This window comes from Formica exsecta, unplaced genomic scaffold (assembly GCF_003651465.1).
Source record: "Formica exsecta isolate Colony F162 unplaced genomic scaffold, ASM365146v1 scaffold744, whole genome shotgun sequence".
NCBI classification, from domain to species: Eukaryota; Metazoa; Arthropoda; class Insecta; order Hymenoptera; family Formicidae; genus Formica; species Formica exsecta.
Window position 1 is genome coordinate 382,316 of NW_021853511.1, and position 24,955 is coordinate 407,270.

Genomic DNA, 24,955 nt, shown 5'->3' on the forward strand with positions numbered 1-24,955 from the left:
CTTCCCATCTTCTGCCGCGATGATACACATTTCTCGACACATATATGTACCGGTTGATAATAGATAGTCGTCACGGATCGATACGTGTACGTAACGTATTCGAGTCGATGAAATGACGTTCTGCTACCTTGATGTACCGGTTCGATCCGTGACGAGTTAGCTTCGATCGACGTACGCGATGACTCCAAGAGAGATTAATCCGGCAGATATGATCGTCGATCGACGAATGTTGCTGACCTCGTTAATCTATAATCGTAGATTAAAATCACGTAGAATATCCTTCCGGCATAGAAATGACCTGAACAATAGTTTACGTAACTTCTTTTCTATTCTGCTAAAATTGTCAATTACATGATGTATAAGTATAAGTATACGTAACGCAACGCGATATCTCGATTACGATCTGACAATAAATTGAAAAGAGGAAAGATATAAAATTGTATTAATTGCAAAAACGAAATCAGAACATTCGATAATATTGACTTGATAAGAATATCTTTTTACTTGCAATATAATTTATTATCCATATCTGTATCGACGATCATTATTTCACGGTAAGAATATCGATGATCAATTTGACGTTGCAATAATATTTTATATATACAGAGGTAGAAATAAATTCTCTTTGTCGCGAAATATACGAGTAATCTTTTATAAGTGCGAGAGTATATTTTAACCGAATCTCTAGAATAGAGAGAATTGATTATATAGGGCAAATAAATTTTCGTTTATTCAACTTTATCAAGTTTTCTTCCTCGCGTCGAGATATTACTATTGGATACACCGGGGAGAATTCGCGTTTCTGAGAATGATAATTATTGAATTAAAAATAAAATTGTAATTATCGTGGTTTCTTCGTTAAATGCAAAGCCATCATTTGCATAAAGCTATTTTCTTCTTTCGTTACGATAACTATAGACTGCCATTATAAATGCTATCTGATTCGAGATTCTGGCGATTTAGACTTTTGCCGCTTTTCATTTCTCCTCTCGCACGTTGGTTTTTCTTTACTTTACGAAACTTTATAATTGGGAAAACTATCGCTCGCGGGTGTCGGAAAGAAGAAAAGGAAACAACTCGCCGCCATCTCACGCGGGACTTTGTTTAATCGCAATTTTTCTTTCTCTCTAGGAATACTCCGTACAATTAACATTTCGGGAACAATGGTTGGATGAGAGATTAAGATTTAATGACTTTGGAGGTATGTAAATGTTTTAAATAATATTTTATATTTATGCTTAATCTGAATTTTTCTCGCGCGAGATACTTTTAGTATTGATATTTTTTGACGCTAATAAAAATTATATACGATAAAATGGGAATAACTCATTGCAATATGCGTATATGATGTTCCGCAAGAATATCATATTAGCTGTACAGAAATATATATAATAGAGTTTTAAACGTTGAATATATTCTCCCAAACGTTTCATGATGGAAAATTAAAAGAGCTCGACCAAAACTTCATTCTCCTTTAATTTGGGCAAATGTCAAAGTATCTTTACGCAATAATATCATATATAGTAGGATATATATGCGAAAATACCCACATATAAAGGGCATTTATATTATACCTTTTTTCCATGTCGCGTAAAGGACGAGTCATAACATTTTACTCTCACGAGCAACCGTCGTTACGCAAATTTAACAGTGGCCACTTTTATCTCTTCTCTTTCATAAATTGCCGCTCTCGCGTTCTTTATGCGTTTACCGCGAACTGTATGTTAACGAGCGACGCACACCAAATGTACACCGATTTTTCAGTGGAATGAAAAAATCGACTGTTCGTTGCAGGTAAACTTAAATATTTAACTCTTACGGAGGCGTCGAGGGTTTGGATGCCGGATCTGTTTTTCTCAAACGAGAAGGAGGGTCATTTCCACAACATCATTATGCCCAACGTATATATACGAATTTTCCCGCATGGCTCGGTTCTTTACAGCATACGGTGAGTATCGTGGATATTGCAACACCCGCCAAAAATCGATTTAATCAACGAGATGACGTAATTTTTATAATAGATCGATGAAGCGCTTTTTTTTTTTTTTTTGTAAACATTGCACGCAGTGTTTTATCGTCCGAGTTTATCCGATCGACATTTAAATTTCATGTCGCTTCGATATAAACCAGTATACATTATCTGTAGCGCGTTTCATTCTCCGTATAATCGAATGTTGCGAAATTCGCTTCGCTAATGTACACATCGGAGAGATCTATTTTGCGTATGTACTGTGCGCATGACAATCAAACACGCGTACATACATTTGCGAATTGGATTCTTTTTTTTTTTTTTTTTTTTTTTTTTTTTCCACCAGATTATATATAAATCTGTTTTTTCTTCTGGTGCAGGATATCCTTAACGCTCTCCTGTCCCATGAATCTGAAACTGTATCCCCTGGATCGACAAATTTGCTCACTTCGTATGGCTAGTTGTAAGTAACTCGCTGTAACAGATGTAACTATCGCGATTACACGCGCAATAATCGTTACCGAGAAAATAATTCGAATAATAATTACTTTCGAGAATATATATTCGCGGATTAAAATAATTATATTTTCGCCCCCTCCCGTTTCCCCGATAGACGGATGGACGACGAACGACTTGGTCTTTCTCTGGAAGGAAGGCGATCCCGTTCAAGTGGTCAAGAATTTACATCTACCCAGGTTCACCCTGGAGAAATTCCTCACGGATTACTGCAATAGTAAAACGAACACCGGTAAGTAAAATCGCTATTGCATCCAGATTACACTAGACGAAAACTCGCATAATCTGATGAGATTATTGGATGAAAAAAAAAAAAAACAGGAGAATACAGTTGCTTGAAAGTGGACCTGCTATTCAAGAGGGAATTCAGCTACTATCTCATCCAAATCTACATCCCGTGCTGCATGCTCGTTATCGTGTCCTGGGTGTCTTTCTGGCTGGATCAGAGCGCCGTGCCTGCCCGGGTGTCACTAGGTACAAATTATCACAGCTAATCTCTAAACGCGCAGCGAACGTGTCCAGGCATGTTATCGGATAACCCAGAACTTTGATTGCTCATTTACATATTTATTGGCGTCTCTTTGGCAATAACAGAAGTATAGAATTATAACAGTTGTCGAATGTAATATTGGTAATGAGGAGTGAAACATAATCATTGCGAGATAGAAATTAAAATAGACTTTCGAGAGTTTAAATTTATGTGCAAAATAATTAAAACTTTTAAATGCTGGAAAGAATTGAAGGAGAGAGGACACGCATCTCAAAATGAATCATTTGTAGAATACGAGCGATCAATGTAATCATTATTCTGATTCTTAAAAAAAAGACAAATTGTAACTGTCTACTTTCCGCTAACATCTGTCCTTCTTTAGGCGTTACGACACTACTGACGATGGCCACGCAGACATCAGGGATAAATGCCTCACTGCCACCGGTCTCTTATACCAAGGCCATTGACGTTTGGACGGGGGTGTGCTTGACCTTCGTGTTCGGCGCTCTACTCGAATTCGCGTTGGTCAACTACGCGTCGCGCAGCGACATGCACAGCGACAACATAAAGATCTCAAAATGAATCATTTGTAGAATACGAGCGATCAATGTAATCATTATTCTGATTCTTAAAAAAAGACAAATTGTAACTGTCTACTTTCTGAATACTTTTTATTACGATTCTTCTCGTTCTCTTATTATCGGAGAGATATCCGCTAACATCTGTCCTTCTTTAGGCGTTACGACACTACTGACGATGGCCACGCAGACATCAGGGATAAATGCCTCACTGCCACCGGTCTCTTATACCAAGGCCATTGACGTTTGGACGGGGGTGTGCTTGACCTTCGTGTTCGGCGCTCTACTCGAATTCGCGTTGGTCAACTACGCGTCGCGCAGCGACATGCACAGCGACAACATAAAGAAGCAGTTTCCACCAAGCGAGATGGAACATTCGTCGTCGATCGACCCATCCTCGGAGCTGCTCGAGCCGGACGGATCCGCCAACTTCGCCATGGTCAGTATGCCAAGAACCATAGATATATACGATACGTTTCACGAGATTCCGGGCACGCTCGGGATGCTTTATAGAGATGGTCGTCGTGCTTTTACGGGAACTTCTATTTCAATTGAACGTTCCTCTTGGAATCTTATTCAACTTGCTTGTTCGTTACGAGGAAAAGTATAATTACAAATTCTGAACACAAGGAAATTTAGTAGTGTTGCCCCATTTGTAATTCGCGAAATTCGGGACAGAATTTTACTTATAATTTTGTATTGCGTATTATTTGAAATGATAAAATACACAATATAAAGAATACACATATTAGGATATACATATATATTAAAAAAATGCGACACATAAAATTATAAATTAGATTTCCGTTTTAAATTTCATCGCGAGTTAGATCGTCTAAAATGGACTTGGAGATCTGAATTTTTCACGTGTCGAGTTTGTTCACATTTCCACGTCTAAAATAAAATTACAGAATTAGTTTCTCTTATTCGGCAAAAAGGAGAGAATCAAAATTGCTTGAGTTGCGGAAACAAGGAAAAGCAGTGCCAGTAACTAATGGATCAATATCGCCCGAATTCTTTCAGAAGCCTCTCGTCCGACACCCGGAGGATTCCATGTCGATGGATAAATTGCGGCAGTGCGAAATACATATGCAACCACGGAAAAAAAACTGCTGCAGGTCGTGGCTGTCCAAGTTCCCGACGAGGTCCAAGCGCATCGACGTTATCTCACGGATCTTCTTCCCAATCGTATTCGCTTTCTTCAACCTCGCGTACTGGTCCACGTACCTGTTTCGGGAGGAGACGGACAGCGAGTAAATCACGAGGAGGAGGCGCTCGGATCAACAAGGGAAGTGGCTCGCGGCCATCCTCAGCAACAACAGTTCCAACAGACACGGCCGCCGCAACAACGTTCGCGTCCTCGTCACCGACAACCGTACAACCACCATCAGAATCATCAGCATCATCATCCTCCTCAGAATCATCATCACAATCATCACCATCATCATCACCATCACTACCATCAGCAGCTACAGCGTCATCAGCGTGCCGGCGGTAATCAGACGATATCGCAGCATCATTCGCTGCCGCGTATGTATCAGCAGGATCATCATCATCAGCAGCAGCAGCATCACCATCAGTCGCATCGTCATCAGCGTTATCATCCGGATCGCTCGCCGTCGCCGTCTTTCTCGCCGTTAAACGACGAAGATTGCGTCACCGGCCGGTGCTCCCCGATGCGGGCACCGCGACACCATTCGCGCAGGAGCTCGGCGAGGTCGTCGCCATCGCCGTCGCGATGGCCCTCGCCGGCCTCCTCGGCATCGCCGTTGGGCACGCCGTCACGCACCATGTCGCGCGCCGCGACGCCCTCGCCGCCGATCGCTGCGCCGGCGTCATCCGCGGTGCCACCGCCCGCACCGGCGACGGTATCGTCGCGAAATGGCTGCTGGGACCTATCGCGCAAACTGCTCACCTGCCGTGCCCAGGGCAGCGCGAGGATCGATATCTTCGCGCGCGTTGCCTTCCCTCTCATGTTCATTCTCTTCAATTTCGCGTACTGGTCTATTTATCTGTTTCGCGGCGACGATAACGACGGCATGAAGAAGTGAGGAAAGAGAAGAGGAAAGTGTGACGGAATCAGAATGGTGTGTACGAAGCCAAGTCGGATCCTTGAAGAGATGACTCGAGGCAACTTTACAAAATTGTCGATCTTTCAAAAAAGTCTTTGACATCAACGAGATCGCAGTCAAATCGCGTTTACTCGATAAGGACCGATCAGAGGCACTTCGACGAAAAGAGATTCCTCTACTGCCCGCGCCCGAAATGAAAATATTCCAGAACGAGGATCATCCAAGGCGCAACGAGGATGTTAGCGATGCTCGGTAGATATCTTACGACGGTGGGTAAAAACGATGAGGACGATAAAACGTAACACATTACCCGAGCGTACTTTACACATTTAATACACGTACACACACGCACACCGTACCTTATGACCCGCTCGGAAGACCGCGTGCCACAGACTGAACTGAAAGCGTAGTGGGCCCTGTATAGCCACGGCCTGTTAACAATTTAAAAAAAAAAGCGTAAAATTTACAAATATAATTATATCTACGTTGCGCGAAATGACGCGTCGTCGAGCGAGCGAGCTCTCGTTCGTCGACGCGCAATCTGCGGACGCGTCCGTCGTTGCGAATTGACGTCGGACGATTCCGAATTCGGTAAATATTATCATAAAAAACGGGGTAAAATAATAACCCGCGACATTTCATGGTAATGACGATCACGCTCCGATTTCTTCGCAAAACGATAGTTGCATCGGTAATGTTTGTACAGGAGATGTTTCATTGTCGTTTCACAGAGAATACGGAGCGGTCTGCATTATCTCGCTGTGCCACGTGTTGCCCCTTCTTAAGGCTGCACAGGGGGATTGACCGGAATGTTTGACGCTGCAAAATATTGGGAGATATATCTTTAGAAGTGTCGAATGTTCCGATAGTTTTCCGAGTGTACAACAGCCTGCTAGTATGAGCTGGCAGGTTTATCAACTCTAGCGGTGCCAAGGAGCTTCAAAAGTGCACGTGTTTTTGAGTTATTGTATTTTTTCTATTTATTTCTTCTATTATCTATTCTATTTACTTTTTTTATAATTTATAAAAGAAAGATATGAAGCAAAAAAAAAAACAGTTATCGCGAAGTTTAAAATTAAATCGGGAAAACTAACCGTTATAATTTAACGCTTAACATCAGTGGACGCTTTGAAAGGTACCATCTGTTCCTTCATCACTGATAATATACAACACGAGAGACGCCTTGGTATCGCTAATTTTAATCCTTATCTGGGCGATTCTTTTCCCGTTTCTAAGAAGAAAAGCTAATACGCTTTCGCCGAAGCGATTATTTGGCGTAAATTATCAACGAATTGAGAATTCGTAATATTTTGGGCGAATTGCAGAGAAACAGTGAATGAATGTAAAGGAGATGTTATTTTTTTTTACGAAAATAATTCGAAGCCCGGATAAAGATTAACGTGCAGACGCGAATGCGAGCCGAGGGCGAGCGCGGACTCGCGATACAAAATACCGGTGAAGCAGTCGCGTCGCGCGCAATTCGCGGACGAATGTATTTTCTTTTTCCGCTGCCCCGGGTCGGTCGCCCAGGGAGAAGAGGAGATACCCGGCTCGGGGCTATCACACATATATTGCTCACAAGAGATCGGCGACGCCGCGCGTGAAAATCTACCCCCGTCGACTTATTATTCTACTTGTTGCGAGGAATTGCGGTGTCGTCGACCTCGCGGATGGAACGAGGAGATGACACGCAGAACGTGCTCACAGAGAAAAAAAACGTAAGAAAGAAAGAAAGAAAGAAAACGCGGTGCGGACGATAGTTGTATTTTTTGAAACTCGACGGGAGACGCTACCCTCAAGCGAGAGACGACACGGCGACCCCAGTAAGCCTCGACGAGAGCACATTCCGTTACGTACTCGGTGGTTAACGAGGAAACAGGAGGGTGCGTGATCGGGCATGCCATTTCCTGCGTGCGTTATTTCTCTGAAGAGCCGCGTCCCTAATCTCGAATCCAGAAGATTGTCGGGGGAATAACTCGTCCCCGACTGATAATTTGCAATGAACGGAGATTCACGCGCGTCCGATCTGCATCCCTCCGTTTCTCCCCGTTCGTATCTTCCTTTTACTTCGTGCAATCGATACCATGCGCGTGCGTAAGAAGAAGTAACTATTTCGCGGATTCGACAATCCGCTCGCGACGTCGGCTAATACATCTCGCGCCCTTGTAGGATTGCGTGTTATACTCGGAGTATATAAACTCATCTTCTTTCTACAATTACAATTGTTCGTGTGATAAATGCGATTTAATATCGATGTCGTTATTCCAAGATTCGATATTGTAACTTAAAACAAAAGATGCATCTGTGTCTCTGGGTATAACAAGCCGGGATCACGCGTATGGAACGAAAAGTATCCTTACGAAAGCGGGAAAATCGTCGTAAATGCAGATACAAATGTCATTAACGGTGACTGTGTTTTTTTATAACGAATCGCCGCACTTTTCGAAAATATTATCGTAAAAGTATAAGGAATATTAAACTGCGAGAGTTTATATTTACGTCACACGATTCAAGTAAAAATTATACTTCTAAGTATTATTTAGGCAGATCTCTTTAAATCCTGGAGAAATAAAATCAAATAATCACAAGCGAGAATTATTTCCGGTAGCCGAGAAATATCTACATACGCAAAGCTACGAAAATCTTGCGTCAAACCTTCGCAGAAATGAAGTCAACTTCCCGCCATTATAACAATAATACACCTCGTCGCACACTAATCATTTTTTTTAAATTTAACAATTGGAAAAATTGAACAAAATCAATCTTCAACGGATGAATACTGTAATCTCTCGACTCGTAATTCGTTGTTTCGCGCAATTCAGACTAATGGTACATATTTGCAAATCGGGATGTATGTTAGAATCGGAATCGATTGCGCGTGAAATATCTAAAACGCCGCTTCACGCACGTAATTTAAGTAGAATAATGATCATGCAGTATTATCGTGCATACAACGTTAGCAGTAATCGGAGGGGACACTTGATTTTTATTTTTTTGCTTGGATTTTTCGAATATTATGTAGAATAATTAGATCGTAGATGTGGTATAGACGAGAGCGATCGTCATCTTTGTTTTTCTATCTTGTCCGGTTCGTTTCAAATTCTCCGCATCCGTCTATACCGTGGCTACGGCTTTAATATGTTACACGGAGACTGTCGTTGTTTGCGCGTAAACACCCGGTATATTACTGGCTTCTGCGTGAGCCGGGAGTGAGCGACACCATATATACTTAAGGGATGTCTCTTTCTGTACGTGTTAGAGACACGAAGGGACACAAAGCCAGTATTTACGAAACGATTACACGTAGAGATCTATGTATATATATAGTACAACGGTTATCGAATCTCTCGATAGCGTATAGACTCGCGCGCACGTTTATATTAGCGAATCTCGTAGATGCGCGATGCATCGAGCGGTCCGAATCGACAGACTTAAATCGTCGCGAAATCTTTTGCAGAGATAGCTACAGGCTGTTAGTAGATCGCTTGAAACTTTCTGCATCTTTTTAATCAACGCAACATAATAAAAATTCGTGCTCCGAGATACTTCGCTTCCTTTTTTTTTTTGCGCGCGAAAGAAGTCACGAGAAAATACGACCGAGAGATTATATGTATTATCTCGATATAAAAGATATTACAAGTCAATCTAAAAAATTATTCTTGTGCTTTCTAACGATTTCTTAACAACACAAAAGAGCAATCGTAGAATCTACACGGATAGTTTGACAATAGAGCCATATAATAACGAGTGCGAGAAATTGTCTTTTTCCCCGAATTGTCCGGCTTCATGATTGCATATCGAAAACGAAGGTATAAAAAATTGATGACATTTTTAGCGAACGCCTTTAATTTGAGCGACCGAGCAACGATTGCCTCCAACGTTTTGTCTCGTCTCCCATCATCAATTCGCTTCTTTTTTGGAAGCCGCTGGCTCTTTGAGACGAGGCTTTCGGATATTTTAGCGGTTGTGGACAATTGACTGATGTTTAATTAGATATCATCGAATCTGCTGCACGCACGCGCCGGCACGCGTCACCGGATCACGTGCCCTCCTCGATTCTAACAATAAGTCGTAAATGTAACGCTAAAAAGTAAAGATTTCGAGATAAAACGATCGGGATATATCGCGCGGATTGAGGAGGTTACTTCCGGTGACCGGAAGTTGGGGACGACCGTGTAAAACTTCACCCTCACACTTGTCACTCGCTTGCTTGGAGTCACTCGAATCCAAGCGAGATCGATTCGCACACCAAAAAAGAACACATAGCGTCTCACACACATAAGTACACACACACACACACACACACACACACACACATGAATATATGACCCTTGCACGAGATACGAAGTACGAGAGATCCCATTGTATCGCAAATATAATTATAAGCGCGCCACACACATAGCTCTCTCCCACGTCCGAAGACACACCTAAAGGGTTTAATGTTATTGTTATATGCGTACGTTGTAATATATGTGAACGAAGCATGCTGAGCCCTCTGTAAAAACAAAATAAATTCCTCCTTTACCCCAAAAATTCATGCGAGGAGCTTGTTGAACACATGTACACAAAAACACACAAGCCGCACGTACGCACACTGTGCGTGTCTCACAAGAGATTCTCGCGTTATCCCGCGCACGTTTGCATTGCGAAGACACAAAAAAATCGCACTTTAACGTTAACATTACGATTAGTGGGACATCGGTATCGTTTTTTCTTACAATCACGGACAAACGATAAGCGAGTCTTGCGCGGTCTCGACCGAAAATACGAGGCATCTCTGATGAGTCCTCTCTATAGGACTCTTGAATTGAGAAAACGAGACGCGGTAAATTTTTATAAAGACCGAATAATAATACTTTCTAAAATATGCGATTGTGCTATAATAAAGTACATAGAAATTTCTTGCGCTTCTTTCTATAGATATTCAAAGGTGCCTCAAACTTTCGGTTGAAACTGTCGAAGATTTCCTCGCCGTAATCGCGATCGAGTCACGATCACCGTTTCAATTAATCCCCTATAAAACCGCGCTCGCGTCCTGGATAAGTATCGACGAGCGGATATTAAACGTTGTCCATAATAATCGTAAGGATCGTGTCCTCCCTTGGCGAAAGAGGGCACAATCGACTCTCGAGCGAGCACGCGTCGAGAACGTAAAGAAGAAGATATTGCATGTTTGTGATTCGTGAGTGCAAAAGCACGATATTCAAGATGTGTAACATAATAAATTTATATCGTGGCGCATAGTCCGATAAAAAAAAAGAAGGGATCTTTTCCAGCGTGAAACTCATTAGATCGTCAATTACACCGGTGTACATCTTATATTGGTTGAGTAATAATCATTCTTGTCAACAAAGTATCGCACGTGTGGCCGGGATCGGCCACCAGAGGATGCGAAGCCAACCGAACCGAAGATCGGTGCACATTAGGCTGAGAAAACAACAAACAGAATCGGTATTCTAAAATTACCGTAAGACCTTTAAGCATTATCACTGTGTGTGTAATTAAGATATATAAATTAAATTAAACAGAACGGGGCGAAAAATTGATCCTACGTATGAGTCATTTTTCATTCTTTTGTTGTTTTACTCTTCCCTACATGATTAACGAAGTAATTCCGACAATCGCTACAATTAGGATCCACTTCTTTTTTACGATGAATGATTTTATTATATTTTATTAAATTAATGTAGCGCTTATATAATTTATAGATATATTATCGCCGAGTGCATCACAGGTAAGTGGCTACTAATAAAATAACATAGTCATTGAAAAATATTCTAGTAGGAGCCAATGTGTATTAGTAGTGTAATACGGAATGATGTATAATAATTTAGACACATTTATACGAATTTATTTGTGTCACATTGGTGAAATACTGTACATCAAGTGTTATTATTATTATTTATTATCTGTCGCAATTGTCTAAATACAGACGAATAAATTACAAATATAAGCGCGCTAGACATTTATAATTACGATCTCTATATGTATAAAATATATAATTATATATTATATCAATATATTATATTATTTCATATATAATATATAATTATATTATATATATATACTAAATTAAACGTTGCTACATTCTGGAAGTTTAGTTTGCATAATGATTAGATTTATTCATTCGCTTACATCATCTTAGTTTTATTTTCTTTTTTTTTTACTACTGGGATGTAAGAAGTAGAGAGTTATAAAAACATATAAACGGTAGTTTGCGTTGTAATGTATTCGTATTATATCTAATCTAAATCTGGTGTATATAGATAACACTTGAGAGGGAAAAAATTAGATGCGGCAGAGAAGATGCAAAAGGAAATAAAAAATGATAGCACATTCTATCATTATATAACAAGTAGCAATTAAAATATCTTCACTTGTCCAAATCCAAGTATACTTTAAATATTACAAATACACATGAATTGCATAAAAGCTTATCTTACGACAGCGACGATCAGTATATTGAAGTTGATATAATAGATTCGTGTAAATGTGGTCAGCAAACTATCAAATATGTTGCACAGCAAGTCAAAAGCTAGGGCGCTAGATTATTCGTGATTTCACAGTAATTCGCGAAAGATTTATCGTTCGCCAATGCGGAAAGCCTGATTTATCGTTCGCGATTCGACTATCTTTTCCATCAGCTATTCATAAATCGCGAATTAACCCGCATAATCTGGCGCCAGCTTAATGGCGATTCCATGGGATACGAAGACGTATATATGCTACTGTATGCAAAATTACAATAGCGTCCCATTAAACTCGGCATAAATAACTTATTGCGAATAGCGTATGTTTCATTTAAAATCGGTGATTTCAACAGTCATTATCTTGCTGATGCACCGCTTTTATTGGACGTAAAAAAAATTTACCTGTCTCGTAAATACAGACACGTTTTTAGCCGCCGCTGGAAGATCATCTCTCGCTACTCCAGTAACTCTTGCCGATAACCTCTGAGGAGAAACAATTTCTCGTTAGTTTCACCAGGCTTTAATAGCTTTTCGGTAGCATAGCAACTTACCGTTACGGTTACTAATGGGGCTACGACTTCGCGAATAGCTACGACTATAGCTTCGTCGACTGCTACGACCGTTGCGTTCTCTGCTATGACTTCGACTTCTGCTTCGCGAGTAACTGCGTTCCTTTCCGTTACGACCACCGCCTCCACCGCCTCGAGATCGCCATCGATTTCTTGCACCTGTCGACGTGAATTCGATCGTCTTTACACGAGCTTCAACTTCATGCAATGTATAATAGTTTCTCGGTGTACTCGTTTTAGAAATACCTCTGTTTCTGCCATATCCGCCAGCTTTACCATCGGCGAGCTCCAACAGTTTCGGATTTATCACCTGATTTGCCTCCTTCAGTACTTGTATCAGGTCGTTGGCCTTGTTGGCGTTGTTGGGCGTGAAGAAAGTATACGCTGTGCCGGTTTTCTGTCGACGGCCGGTACGACCGATACGATGAACATAATCCTCGGAACAGGAGGGGTAGTCAAAATTGATGACAAACTTGACATCTTCAACGTCTGAAAGATTAAGATTTGACATTAGATTGGCCCGACTTTTTGTGGGATTTCAGTGTTGAGGACAGATATGGGTTAAGACAGTAATAGTGTTGCAAGGATTGTGAAACACCGCAAGTCGAGTATAGGTCTTGAATGTTACCGGACGGTATATTACAATAAATTATATAACGACATTCGATATGCTCACGAAGAAACTACGTAATAATACGGATATTATTGCGTTGATTCTTGCATTTAAAAATTTACAACAAAAAAGATTGAACGTAAAGAATTCTGTTATATAAAAATAACAATTTTTTAGTGACACGATTTTGTTATAATTTTGATAAGTAAGGTTTTCTGTAAAAAGAATATAAAACAAAAACAAACCGTTAAACCGAGCACGATTCTGACTCTTCCTTTCCTAAATATCACGATGATGAATACTTTGACTTTATTATAATTCCAAAAAAAAAGAAGCAAAGAGATTATAAAAATGCGTTTAAAGTCTTTTTCCAACAAATATAAATGACTGATATCTAGAAAAGAGACTGAAATCGTGGGCTGGTACCATGTGACAAATTCACATGGTACAATAGTTAGTTATGATAAAAAAATGCGACTGTATGGTGTTGGTCATCATAGGAATTAAAAGGACAGAGGGTCAGAGAATGCGTACAGTTTAAAGGGACATAAAAGTGATAAGTAGATTTGTGAGCGTTATGCGTTCATACTCGTATATATATACATATATGTAGACAAACGAGCAGTTTGACAGACATTATTCGTAATAAGTTAATAATTACACAGGCAAGACAAACGCATGTATACATACATGTATTTATATATACGCGTATAAGTGTATGTATGTGTGTGTGAGTGTATATATGTGTATGCGTGTGTGTGTATGCGAGTGTATATATGTAAATGTCAATTAATTAAAAAAATTTTAACTATATTTTACTAAAATATATTAGGCAGTGGGCGAGTGTTTCGCTAGCAACGTACGGGCAGGGCCTGGCTATTTGCGCTCGCTCCAGCTACTGCCTCCGCCACTCTGTCGCTACAGGCGCAGGGCGCGCTAAGAGAGGCTCTGGCATATCTGCTATCACATGCCACCGTCTCAACGGACCAACGTTGTTGGTTGTCTGATTAGCTTGAGCGTGCCAGCGCAGGGGACTCTATTCTGGCAACAACGACCTGGCCAGCCAGCCCGGATGGCGTACAGCGCAGCGCAGTAGGACTGATATCCAGTATGTAGGTAGGTAGGTAAAGTAGTAGTAGTAGAGTAGTAGTAGTAGTAGATCCCGATTTGGCCCGGACTTGGCCGGACTTCACACGCGATTGACGGACGGACGGACGGATAGAGGCACGGCGTCGCGGCCAGCGCAGACAATGCAAACCAGTGCACCACCGAACAAAGAGCGGCGGCGGGCACCCCCGACATGCTTTGCATTACCCGGCGTGGGCCTGCGCGCAATGTGCCTCTGCAATACAAACAAAGATCCAACCGCGTTAGCTGTATAGTTACCTCCAACCATCCTCCTGTTTCAATATGTTCATATCTTTTTGCTCATTTTCTTTTGCCCTATTCCTTCTCTCTGATTCCCTTCTTTCTGATTTCAAGTTTACAACGCGTTAAAAACTGTAATGTTCCGTTCGCACAAAAGATCCGAATTTAAATATAATGCGCGTAATTGCAATTAACAAAGTTTGCATGTGTAATATGCCATATAAATTAGTTTAAGCCAAGGTCAGTTCTTATGCAACGGACACATTTGGTTTCTGTTATTTCTTCGGCATTATCGATATATATGTATGATTTGACTTATTTAATTTGTTACAAGATTAACTCGCACGTATTATTCTCAACTTCGTATAGCGCAAAATTCTTGAAAAGATTCTCAAATTTACAATTTAAATGTTTCAATCTAAATTGTTTGTATCTTTAAGTTTATGCTTTTAACGGAACATTACATTACATTAAGAATTTTTGATCAGAATAGAGCATTGTATATAAAAAAGAAAAAAATTTATAATTTTGGGGATTTGAAATTAATACCGTGAATTTTAATCAGCTTGTCTTCCATGTTATAGGAAAATAACTGACAATATATTGTTGCGTTATAATGTAATAGAAAACATTGAATTACTTACCAAGACCACGCGCAGCAACATCAGTAGCAACAAGGATTGGTGCTTTGCCCGATCTGAAATCTAAATTACATATAAATGTAATACTTGCACACTTCACATATGCATATATTTTGTTAGTTTTTTTCTGAATTCTTTGCAGAAAGTTTATTTAATATCGTGCATTCATCTATACCTTGTAAAACCCAATCTCGTTCCTGTTGCGTCTTGTCACCGTGAATGCAAACTGCTGGCCAACCATCGCGCTTCATTTTCCTCGTTATCTCGTCTACTCTACGTTTCGTTTCAATAAATACTATGGTTTTATTCTCACTTTCTGCCATTATTTCTTTCAATAGAGTACTTAATCTATAAAAATTTGATAAGACAGTTTTCTTCAGAACTGTTAGTATAATTGTGTACTTGTAACTATCAATAATTGTTAATAACTGCTGTGCTAAAAACTAAACAAAAAGCCAAAAGCACTCAAAACTCTTATACTCACTTATTCTCTTTTTCATAGTCCTGACATACATCTATTATTTGCAATATATTATGATTTGCTGAAAGTTGTAAAGAACCAACGTTGATTTGAGCATAATCTTTAAGAAAATCTTCAGCTAAATTCTTTACTTCTTTAGGCCATGTGGCCGACCACATCAATGTCTGCCTGTCTGGTCTAATTTGTTCTATTATCTTTCTGATTTGTGGCTCAAATCCCATGTCCAACATCCTGTCAGCTTCATCTAATACCAAGTATGTACATCTTTTCAGATTTGTCTTCCCAGACTCGAGAAAATCTAGTAGTCTACCAGGTGTAGCAATAACTATTTCTACACCACCATCCAGATCCCTGGCTTGGGCCCCTTTCGGTGCTCCACCATACAGACAAGTATTTCTAATGCCTGACGAGTGTCCGAAATCGTCGGCAACCTGCTGAATCTGTTGGGCCAATTCTCGTGTAGGTGCCAACACTAACGCTATAGGCCCATCTTTACGACTTAATTTCGGCTGGCTATTAATGTGAACTATCGCAGGCAATATATAAGATAGTGTTTTCCCAGATCCTGTGGATGCAATGCCCACCATATCTCGGCCGCTTAATGCAATAGGCCATCCTTGAGCTTGGATCGATGTGGGTTCACTGAAGCCTTGTCTTCTATAATGTAAAATAAAGGTAACTTAATAAACTCACCACAAAATATTAAAAGATCTAATCTGTGTAACGTCTACTACTTACTTGATCTCTTTCAGGACATAATCCGGGAAACCTGCCTCGTCGAAATTGAAAACAGGATTAGGTATATTTTTGCCCCTCAACGTAATTTCTTTCTCAACCCTGTATTGCTCCACGATACGTGGATCTCGATTTTGAACTGCCTCGTGAGGAATGTAAAAGTCCTTTTTGAAGGGTTCCAATCGACTGAGGTCCCATCGTGGTTTCCTTAAATTCGCGCCGGGCTGACCACGACTGCTGCGACTGTTGGAAGGCCTATCGCGTCCTCCGCTGCCACCCCAGCTTCTCCTGTCACGCGGTGATCTACTCCGCGAGCGACTACGCGATCTGCGCCGCCTGTCCCGATCGCGACTACGGCTGGACAAATATAATATATATAAGCTTTTATTAATTAAAATTCTAATTCTTACAGAATTTAAAGTGAAATGTCCGTCCTTAAGGAGTGTCATGTATAAAGAAGGCAACCGCTGTCTAGCAAAAGTGTATCACAATTTGAAGAAATATAAGAGGTTATGGAAACATCTTGTCGAAGAATTTCGGAAAGAATACTAATAAATCTGACTTTTATAATGAAAAGGTAAGCTCGCACGCGCGTCAAGTGGTCTCTCATCGTGCGAATGTTAGAATGGGGTAGCGTTCTTGACGAGATGCCCTGTTTCATTGCAATATTCGCATCTACGTACCTTCTATAGCGGCCCATATTCCTCGTCCACAAGTTCTTCGATTTTCTTATTAAACAATATTATTCGATGTTACTCGCGAATAAAATAACTCGCGACAGTTCGCATACGGTACACACAAATTGGAACGCGAACTCGAGCGAATCCAAAGTGACGCAAAAGGGAAAAAAGTGAAACCATTAACGTGGCAATAATATAGACGCGTTCTCGTCTTCCAGATCTTTGCTCGAAATTTCACAGAGCTGATGGCATCCTACAACTGATTGGCCATCGCGTGTGGTATCCGCCAATCAGATCGCGATGCGTTTCTCCGCACGTAGTTCACCTTTACGATTCTTTAATTTACCGAGCGAAGGTATTTTATCGAGTATCGATATAATTTCCTGCCGCAGACGATAAAGGTATCGGCGCGCGCGCGCTCGAACGCGATAAACGCGCGTGAAGAGGGATGCACGGACACACTCACAGATATCGCAGAGCTGCGAACGAGGAAGGGATTCTCCGCTAGCCAGTAAACCATTTTTCTGTCGTCAAACGGATCAAGCTTTTTGTGAGACTTGGATCGATCACAAAAAGCGGGATTCGCTTTTCGCATAGGAATTGGCCTGTCGAGGAGCCAGCTGAACCTTTACACGTCTCCCCAAAAATCGTAAGTGTGAGACGCGTGTTTGTCCCCCCGGTGACTTTGGCCCCGCGGATCGAACCGCGTAGCGGACGATACATACACACATACAACCGGTCGGCCGTTATTCCGATACCGGGTCGTCGCCGCCGTTGTTATCGTTGTCGTCGTCATCGCTCGGAAACGAGGTCGTGTTTACGTTGTATGTTCATTTTTCGCGCGACGACAGCTCGTCCCCGGCGAGTCCCATGCGTATCTTTTTCGCGTCGTTGTATTACGGTCAATCGATGGTTGGATTTTATAACAATCATGGCGGCCATGCCGGTCTCCCGACGATTTTATCGCACTGTCGATTGAGATGCGATTTCGTCGCGTTTAACGTAATGGACAGCTCGTCCCAGTTTCCGCGTCTTTAAGACGTACGATCGTTGAGAGCTGACGTATCGTTTGTATCTTTCTACAATGGTCGGAAATTGGAAGTAAGCGTTGCGATTTTGATACGTATAGCATAAGATAATTAGGGACATATCATGCATGTAAATTAGCTGTTACATATGTGTTACTGCTCGATAAGATAAATATATAACTGAAGATAGAAATGTAGGATAAGATTTATTAGAAGTTATAAACTTCAACAATATTCTCGTTATCTTTGTTGTTCATTTTTGGAGTTGTTAGAAAACGTTAAGTTTTATGCTTTATTTTTATTTTTTTTATTTTTTTTCTTTTACATGGAGTCAGTATTTTATATATACTTTATCTTTCTATCTTTCTTTATTCTTTGACATTGAAGAAACATTAACCACTAATATTTACAATTTCACAGGACATTACTATGGAGGAAATACATCCACCACAACAGGTTGGGCCTAACATGATGGCTGGTGTGGGTGGCGTTCCTAATCACTCAAACAATGTTAATCGTCGTAATAGAGTTCGCGTAACATTACACGCTATGATGTTAGAGAAACTACCATTACACGAGGCAGCACGTTTAGAAATGAAGGCGTTACCCAGCAAAACACCAGTCTCTGTTCTTCAGGAATTACTTTCTCGTAGGGGTACAATACCCAAGTACGAGTTGGTACAAATCGAAGGGGCTATTCATGAACCTACATTTCGATACAGAGTCACTGTTGCTGATGTCGTTGGTTCGTATATCTTTTGAATTATTTGTTCTTATTGACAGTAGCCTATTGTTAATCGGTAAGTATGTAGCTATTTAAAAACAGATCCAATTGTTTCAGCAATGGGAACTGGCAGGTCCAAAAAAGAAGCGAAACATGCCGCTGCAAAAGCTGTTCTGGATAAATTAATTGGAGTAAATACCGAAGCTACAGAATCTCCACTTCCAAATAGTTTACCCGAGTAAGAATATTACTCGTTACAAATATTGAGATATCTCAAGTATTTGCAATTGAATGCACTATATGAAATTATGCTTTATTTTCTTTTATGCAGCTCTCAAAATTTACAAGAACTACAGTCTTATGGAGAGGAGAAAGTAGTGAATAACCCAATTGGAGCCTTACAAGAAATGTGTATGTCGCGCCATTGGCCGCCACCGAAATACACGATGGAGGGTGAGGAAGGTTTACCTCATGAAAGACAATTCACTATTGTTTGTTCAATTCTAAAATATCGCGAGGTCGGTCAAGGAAAAAGTAAAAAAGTTGCTAAGAGGCATGCCGCTCATAAGATGTGGCAAGCTTTACACGATATGAATAACCAAACTCCCAGTGTTGATGAGGATGAGGTAAGAATCTGTATTGTCATTTTGTTAATTAAATAATTTTGTTATATTGAATAATGAAATATGTCAATTTGTATATATATTGTATATTTAATACCTATTGTCAGTACCACCTTGATGTTTGGATATTTCAATTCCTTGTAATCGTAATTCCTTGTATTGTATATTAAATAATTGATAATTTAAATTCATTGATCAGAATTATGGAGGTCAAAAAATAGTCCTTAAAATTCATAGGTTTTGTTAGAAATATGTTTTAAAAAGAAAGGGAACAAATATTGTTGAGATGCGATACAGGATCGATAGCTGTTGTCAAACATACGACAGCAAGGATTGAAAGGCAAGCGATTGGTGATGGTGTCCATTTTACACTTGTCATGTGTATGTGTGAATGTATGTGTATATGTGAATGCGCGTGTATTTAGCGAAGTGGAAGTGATTTTGGCTTTAACGCCATTTTAAAGTGTGAGCTATCTTTCCGATCTGTTTAAATCTATAACGGACCATTATTTTGGTAGTATCGTATTTCAATGTGTAATACTTACATTTAATCGTGTATTCTCTCTGATGAGATACATTTGGGTCATATCCACTTCATTTAAGTTTTTATGTAAACGTCAAGTAGCTATTAATAAAGCATTGTAACTTATGTGCTTAACAAAAGTTTTACATGTATATTAATTGTCCATTATAGATTGTGCAAAGAAATGCAAACGTGAGCGCCCGTTATGCTGATCTGAAAGGTAGCAAAATCTCGACATTGACAACAGTACATAGTATCCAAGTTTCGAAATTTCACAAGAGTCTCAAGTCATCCACAGGTGTTAAGCTTTATCAACTGCAGGTTTGTACTCAGATTTGATGAAGCCAATAGAAGAATAAATATTCTGATGATTGTTATTCTACTTTTAAGCCAGAAAGAAATTGTCTGTTTTTTTTATGTAAATAAATTGATGTAAATTAAAATAGACAAGTTATGTACAAGCCATTCTAATCTTGTTGCAGAATACCTGTTTCAACGATGGGGATGTAAATTTGGTACAATTCTTACAAGAAATTGCATCAGAGCAGCAGTTTGAAGTGACTTATGTTGATATTGAAGAAAAATCTATCAGTGGTAAGTTTATGATATATAATAAAAATGATTTTATATATATTTTTCCCCTAAGATAAAATGATTTTATTCATGTCACACATGAAGTAAAATTACAAGCTTTTATATTTTTATATATCCCCTATTTATCGACCAATACAATATCAACAGGCACATCGTCTTCATTAGTAGGAATATCCTGTTGTATCTGTTGTTTAAATCCTACTGCAATTAGATATGGCTTTATGGTTTGTCTCTTAAAGCATATTTTCAAATATTTGTCATAATAACCCATTCCATGCCCCAGACGTTTTCCTAATTAATTATAAAATAATAATAAAGATAAAACAATCATGAGACGCAATATACACACATTTATTTGTATGTAAAAGCATCTGTAATAATTATTAAACCAAACTCACCATTCATTGTGAAAGCAACACCTGGTAATATTATTAAATCTAATCCACCTATATATGATAAAATTTACAGGATTTCAATTATTAATTGATAAATTTTTAAAATAAGTTTGAATAATGACTTATTTGCTTTATTATGAGAATTTACCTGTTTCCAATGCATTTTCACGATATTCAGTGAGGCTTGGTTGTTTAATGTTCCATTTTGTTAACGGTAATGACTCATAATCCTCTAGTGATATTAGTTTTACCATTTCCATAGTTTTTCCTTGATATCGTGGAACAAATGCTTCCTTTCCAGTGTCAAATACATGTTTTAAGATGGGCAAAGTATCAAGTTCGTCCTTGGTACTTAGATATATCGAGATTCTCTTGCTGTCTTGATATTGCTTCAGTGTGCATAGCTGTAAAATAACGCGACAATAATTCGATCATGTCAAAAATTAATTGTTTTATATACAGCTGTTTGATTTCATTAGAACATAACCTTTTTTTTTCAAGGGTTCAAGTATATTATTGATCTACATGTTTTTTTCCTGACTTACCTTTTTCATCACGTTTATAGATTGTTCCTTTTTTTCTTGTAAGCTAATATTTTGAAGAGTATTTTTCATTTTTTTTCTCAAGGCGTTTTTAGCTGATGTTAAAGCTGCCATAGTGCACAGATCACTTGTGCTGTTACTTGTAGGTCGACTGCTTATAGATAACGAGTAATAACTGATATTATATTACCGGCGTAAACTAGCGTTTGCACGATATTTTTAATTAGTGGTTATAACTACAAATGTTATTAAAACAGATAAGCATGTAAATGTAGTCACAGTGTATCCTGTCAAATATGTTTTAAATTGACGATGAACTGTGCTAAGCATTGTAATCTTTACTTATTACGCAAGATATTTGTAGAGATATGTATATATGATGTCGGTGATCTTTGACATCACATTATCATGAATCATGATGCAAACTATTAAAATTGCTTAATTATACTTGTCGAAAAATAAAAATAATGCTGCAGTCATAATTAATTTAGACATTAATGTTGTTCCATCTTCCAGGTAAATTCCAGTGCCTTGTGCAACTGTCTACCCTGCCAGTGGCAGTTTGCTATGGTTGCGGTGCGACTAGTAAAGATGCTCAAGCCAGTGCTGCTCAAAATGCTCTGGAATATCTCAAAATCATGACCAAGAAGTGAGCCAGCGCTTTGCTCCTGCCAGCTGTCACCATCACCTGCAAGCCTCACAATAATTTTGCTTCTAAAAATCAGAATAACAATACGGACACCAAAGTATTATCAGCTAGCAATCAGATTTCCGACAAAGGTAAAAGCGGGCAAAAGTTAGAGCATATGGGAAATAAAAGTAGAACGTCCAAACTGTCTGTTAGGACAGCAAATATTGCAATGAGTAACAAAGATGCTACTTTGCACACCATTACAACGTCTGGGAACCCGATCGCCACCGGCAAAATTAATTCATCGATGAAAAAAAACGACGGTAACAGTGAAAATCTGAAGTCTGCAAGCGAATTGCACAGCGCGACGAAAAACGCATCGATCGCCAACGCGAAACAGTCCAACTCTTCTACAGCGTTTAGCAGCGTACGGCCTGTCAGCACCTGCGTCAACAATACCACACACGAGACCAATCCGGTGAAACATTTGAAGAATTACGCCGGTCCAAAGAAATTTGCGGGTGAAGCGGATTCGAGCATCAAGAATTATCCGATTCAATCGGATTATAAGGAACCGGTGTCGGTGAACAGTCCTGATTACAAGAGCAGGAGTAGCAGTAACAGTGGCGGCACTACTGCGTCTGCGATAACCTGCGCTAATTTGCCGTTAAGATTCGCGACGCATCAATCGGCCGCGACGCCAACTGTTTTGCACAGAGAGAACCACACGCCGTCCAGCGTCACATACACCGCCGTCTCGCAGAGAAACGATAGTAACAACAGTGCGTTTGCGGTTGCACGCAAGGCGCTCGAGCAGCAACAACAGCAACAGAACTCAGTTCCGAAGATGGCGCCGATTAATTTTCCACCGCTGCGTGCCCCGCAGAGTATCGTGAACGTGCGACATCCGCTACTAACGGATGCACGTGCCAAACACGGTAATGAAACAATCGGCGGCGCCAAGTCCAAGCTCAACATGATGAGCTCACTGCAGAGCGGTGGTGTAAAGGACCTGGCCGATCCCATCGGCCGTTCGCAGACTACGTTCCACGGATACGGCACTTCACCTCTCGCCGCTGGTATACCGAACGTCCAGAATCTGAGCAACGCAGTGACAGCCAGCATTTCACCGTATCCGCGGCCGGACTCTTTTCCGCAACCGACAGTTGCAAGCATGCTGTTCTCCGACACCGCAGCGCAATTTCCGCAATCGCCGCCGTTCAACACCACGCAGATTGGACAACTGAATCAGTATCATCAGACCTACGATCCCAGCAGCTTCGCCACAACATCGGTCAACGTGAATCCTGCGGTAATCCCGCAGTTCTCTGCAGAGAGTTCTATTCCATATCCGCAGTACGAGAATCCGCCGCAATTTGTGCAACCAAATCACTATCCAACTGCCGACATGACCAATAGTCAGTACCAATATCAGGCAGCAGCGGCGGCGGCAGCGGCAGCGGCGGCGGGCGTAGGTCAGATACAGGACTCATCCATGTTCATACAGAGTCTTCAGAGCCCAATCGCAGTGACCGATCAGTACGCAGCGCCGAATTACGCCAGAGCTGTCAGGACAGAATTGATACCACGATTGAGGAGACCGCCGCGATTCAACAAGTAAAACCGTCAGATTCTTTTCTTTAGATTCCGCTTAATATTGTAGAAATTTGAGAACGCGATGATAAATGCTTGAACATTCTTCACTTCTTTATTCTGGTTATTGTAAGATTCATGGATGCTCTTGAAAAGAATTTGTAATGGGATTTGTCTCTTTTTCCCTATTTATCAATTTTTTTAACGTAGAAATTATTTGTTGATTCGCGAAAGGCGAGTTGATGCGATGAATTGTCGATTGTTAATCGTTGCGTTGAGCGTTTCGCAAGTACATTTTTACGCGAGATTGGCCAAATTACTCACACAAATCGTATCACACGCAAGAGATATGGTGAAAATTATTTCAATTTCTGATCCAGTTTGAAATAAATTTTAGCCAATCTGGGTTATATATAGAGCCACGATCAACGCGAATGTCCGAGCGAGGAGACGGTACTTTGGCAAATTTACGCGTATCGAGATTATAGTCAACAGCGCACTTGGAAAGGATGCGTTTTAACGATACGAGGAAAAGCAGAAACGATGATTTTCACTTGTTTCCGTCATTCGATGTGACACGGCAGGGCATAGTGAGTGTTGTGAGCTCAACTATAATTTTATGATGTAATAATATGTAATCTATATAGCGTGTGTAAATCTTCATACAGAGACACAAAAGGGGGGGACGATATAAAAGAGTACACGCTATCTACGAAGTGGTACCTAAATTACAGCGAATGCTATAATTAGGACGTGGTGTGCCGTTTTGATTGTATTAGTTTTCAAGTCATGATTGTGCGGGCAGGAAATATCTGAGCGCGGAAAACGCTGCGCCTCTCGACGGAGAGAAGAAAAATTCTTAAATATTCAAGAGGAAAAGGAACTATGAAAATATATATATTATCTCACGGTTATCGTGTAAGTCCTAGTTTTAATGAATGATATTCTACAAGCTATACTTTGCATAGAATTAGTGGAAGTTTTCCAATACTTATATAATACTTAGCTTATACCGCTATATTTTTAATGTGCTTCACTATTTGTATATAGGGTGGTGGTGTAATGATGTCTGCGCGCGAGAGAAAGATCATATACAAGAAAATGAAGGGGGGGGGGGGGG

General features: G+C 40.1%; 4 protein-coding genes across 14 annotated transcripts in view; 2 read left to right on the top strand and 2 right to left on the bottom strand.

Moving 5' to 3' along the window:
- Positions 1-4,956, top strand: part of LOC115243887 (glutamate-gated chloride channel) — a 66,055-nt gene extending 61,099 nt beyond the window's left edge. For all 6 annotated transcript variants that reach the window (XM_029821177.1, XM_029821175.1, XM_029821174.1 and 3 more), the window contains 8 exons: positions 1,132-1,201; positions 1,795-1,948; positions 2,350-2,432; positions 2,583-2,717; positions 2,807-2,959; positions 3,358-3,539; positions 3,894-3,992; positions 4,577-4,956. In XM_029821177.1, coding sequence (XP_029677037.1) covers positions 1,132-1,201; positions 1,795-1,948; positions 2,350-2,432; positions 2,583-2,717; positions 2,807-2,959; positions 3,358-3,539; positions 3,894-3,992; positions 4,577-4,810 — 1,110 coding nt within the window. In that variant the 3' untranslated portion in view covers positions 4,811-4,956. The remainder of the gene's footprint in view (positions 1-1,131; positions 1,202-1,794; positions 1,949-2,349; positions 2,433-2,582; positions 2,718-2,806; positions 2,960-3,357; positions 3,540-3,893; positions 3,993-4,576) is intronic.
- Positions 4,957-6,668: 1,712 nt separating this feature from the next.
- LOC115243885 (probable ATP-dependent RNA helicase DDX17) lies at positions 6,669-17,381 on the bottom strand. The gene is made up of 8 exons (XM_029821172.1): positions 17,186-17,381; positions 16,506-16,859; positions 15,771-16,424; positions 15,462-15,634; positions 15,290-15,349; positions 12,911-13,153; positions 12,647-12,823; positions 6,669-12,578 (listed from the first exon to the last, which is right to left on the bottom strand). The coding sequence occupies exons 1-8, from the start codon at positions 17,200-17,202 to the stop codon at positions 12,541-12,543; spliced, it is 1,716 nt and encodes a 571-aa protein (XP_029677032.1). The 5' UTR covers positions 17,203-17,381; the 3' UTR covers positions 6,669-12,540.
- A 233-nt stretch (positions 17,382-17,614) lies between these two features.
- On the top strand, positions 17,615-22,431 carry LOC115243901 (interferon-inducible double-stranded RNA-dependent protein kinase activator A-like). 6 transcript variants are annotated; one of them, XM_029821199.1, is made up of 7 exons: positions 17,616-17,831; positions 18,631-18,955; positions 19,052-19,172; positions 19,266-19,560; positions 20,252-20,401; positions 20,563-20,674; positions 22,128-22,431. In XM_029821199.1, the coding sequence occupies exons 2-7, from the start codon at positions 18,640-18,642 to the stop codon at positions 22,262-22,264; spliced, it is 1,131 nt and encodes a 376-aa protein (XP_029677059.1). In that variant the 5' UTR covers positions 17,616-17,831; positions 18,631-18,639; the 3' UTR covers positions 22,265-22,431. The 6 variants fall into 6 exon arrangements, with proteins under 6 accessions (XP_029677061.1, XP_029677059.1, XP_029677056.1 ...); XM_029821196.1 differs by having other exon boundaries at positions 19,037-19,172; positions 22,128-22,264; XM_029821197.1 differs by lacking the exon at positions 17,616-17,831 and adding an exon at positions 17,904-18,283 and having other exon boundaries at positions 19,037-19,172; positions 22,128-22,264.
- LOC115243904 (5-formyltetrahydrofolate cyclo-ligase) lies at positions 20,714-21,992 on the bottom strand. The gene is made up of 4 exons (XM_029821203.1): positions 21,615-21,992; positions 21,218-21,473; positions 21,073-21,120; positions 20,714-20,965 (listed from the first exon to the last, which is right to left on the bottom strand). The coding sequence occupies exons 1-4, from the start codon at positions 21,723-21,725 to the stop codon at positions 20,793-20,795; spliced, it is 588 nt and encodes a 195-aa protein (XP_029677063.1). The 5' UTR covers positions 21,726-21,992; the 3' UTR covers positions 20,714-20,792.
- Positions 22,432-24,955: the final 2,524 nt, after the last annotated feature.

What these genes read in the sequence shown, in the direction of transcription:
- LOC115243885 (XM_029821172.1), bottom strand. An exon ending in TGTTGCTGCGCGTGGTCTTG is followed by an intron (nt 13,154 to 15,289) that starts GTAAGTAATTCA and finishes TTAATCTTTCAG; the next exon opens with ACGTTGAAGATGTCAAGTTT. An exon ending in CCCCATTAGTAACCGTAACG is followed by an intron (nt 12,579 to 12,646) that starts GTAAGTTGCTAT and finishes GTTTCTCCTCAG; the next exon opens with AGGTTATCGGCAAGAGTTAC.
- LOC115243901 (XM_029821196.1), top strand. Translation starts at nt 18,640, where the DNA reads ATGGAGGAAATACATCCACCACAACAGGTTGGGCCTAACATGATGGCT. An exon ending in CACTGTTGCTGATGTCGTTG is followed by an intron (nt 18,956 to 19,036) that starts GTTCGTATATCT and finishes ATTTAAAAACAG; the next exon opens with ATCCAATTGTTTCAGCAATG. An exon ending in TGAAGAAAAATCTATCAGTG is followed by an intron (nt 20,675 to 22,127) that starts GTAAGTTTATGA and finishes TCCATCTTCCAG; the next exon opens with GTAAATTCCAGTGCCTTGTG.
- LOC115243904 (XM_029821203.1), bottom strand. Translation starts at nt 21,725, where the DNA reads ATGGCAGCTTTAACATCAGCTAAAAACGCCTTGAGAAAAAAAATGAAA. An exon ending in CTATAAACGTGATGAAAAAG is followed by an intron (nt 21,474 to 21,614) that starts GTAAGTCAGGAA and finishes GTTATTTTACAG; the next exon opens with CTATGCACACTGAAGCAATA. An exon ending in TGAAAATGCATTGGAAACAG is followed by an intron (nt 21,121 to 21,217) that starts GTAAATTCTCAT and finishes TATCATATATAG; the next exon opens with GTGGATTAGATTTAATAATA.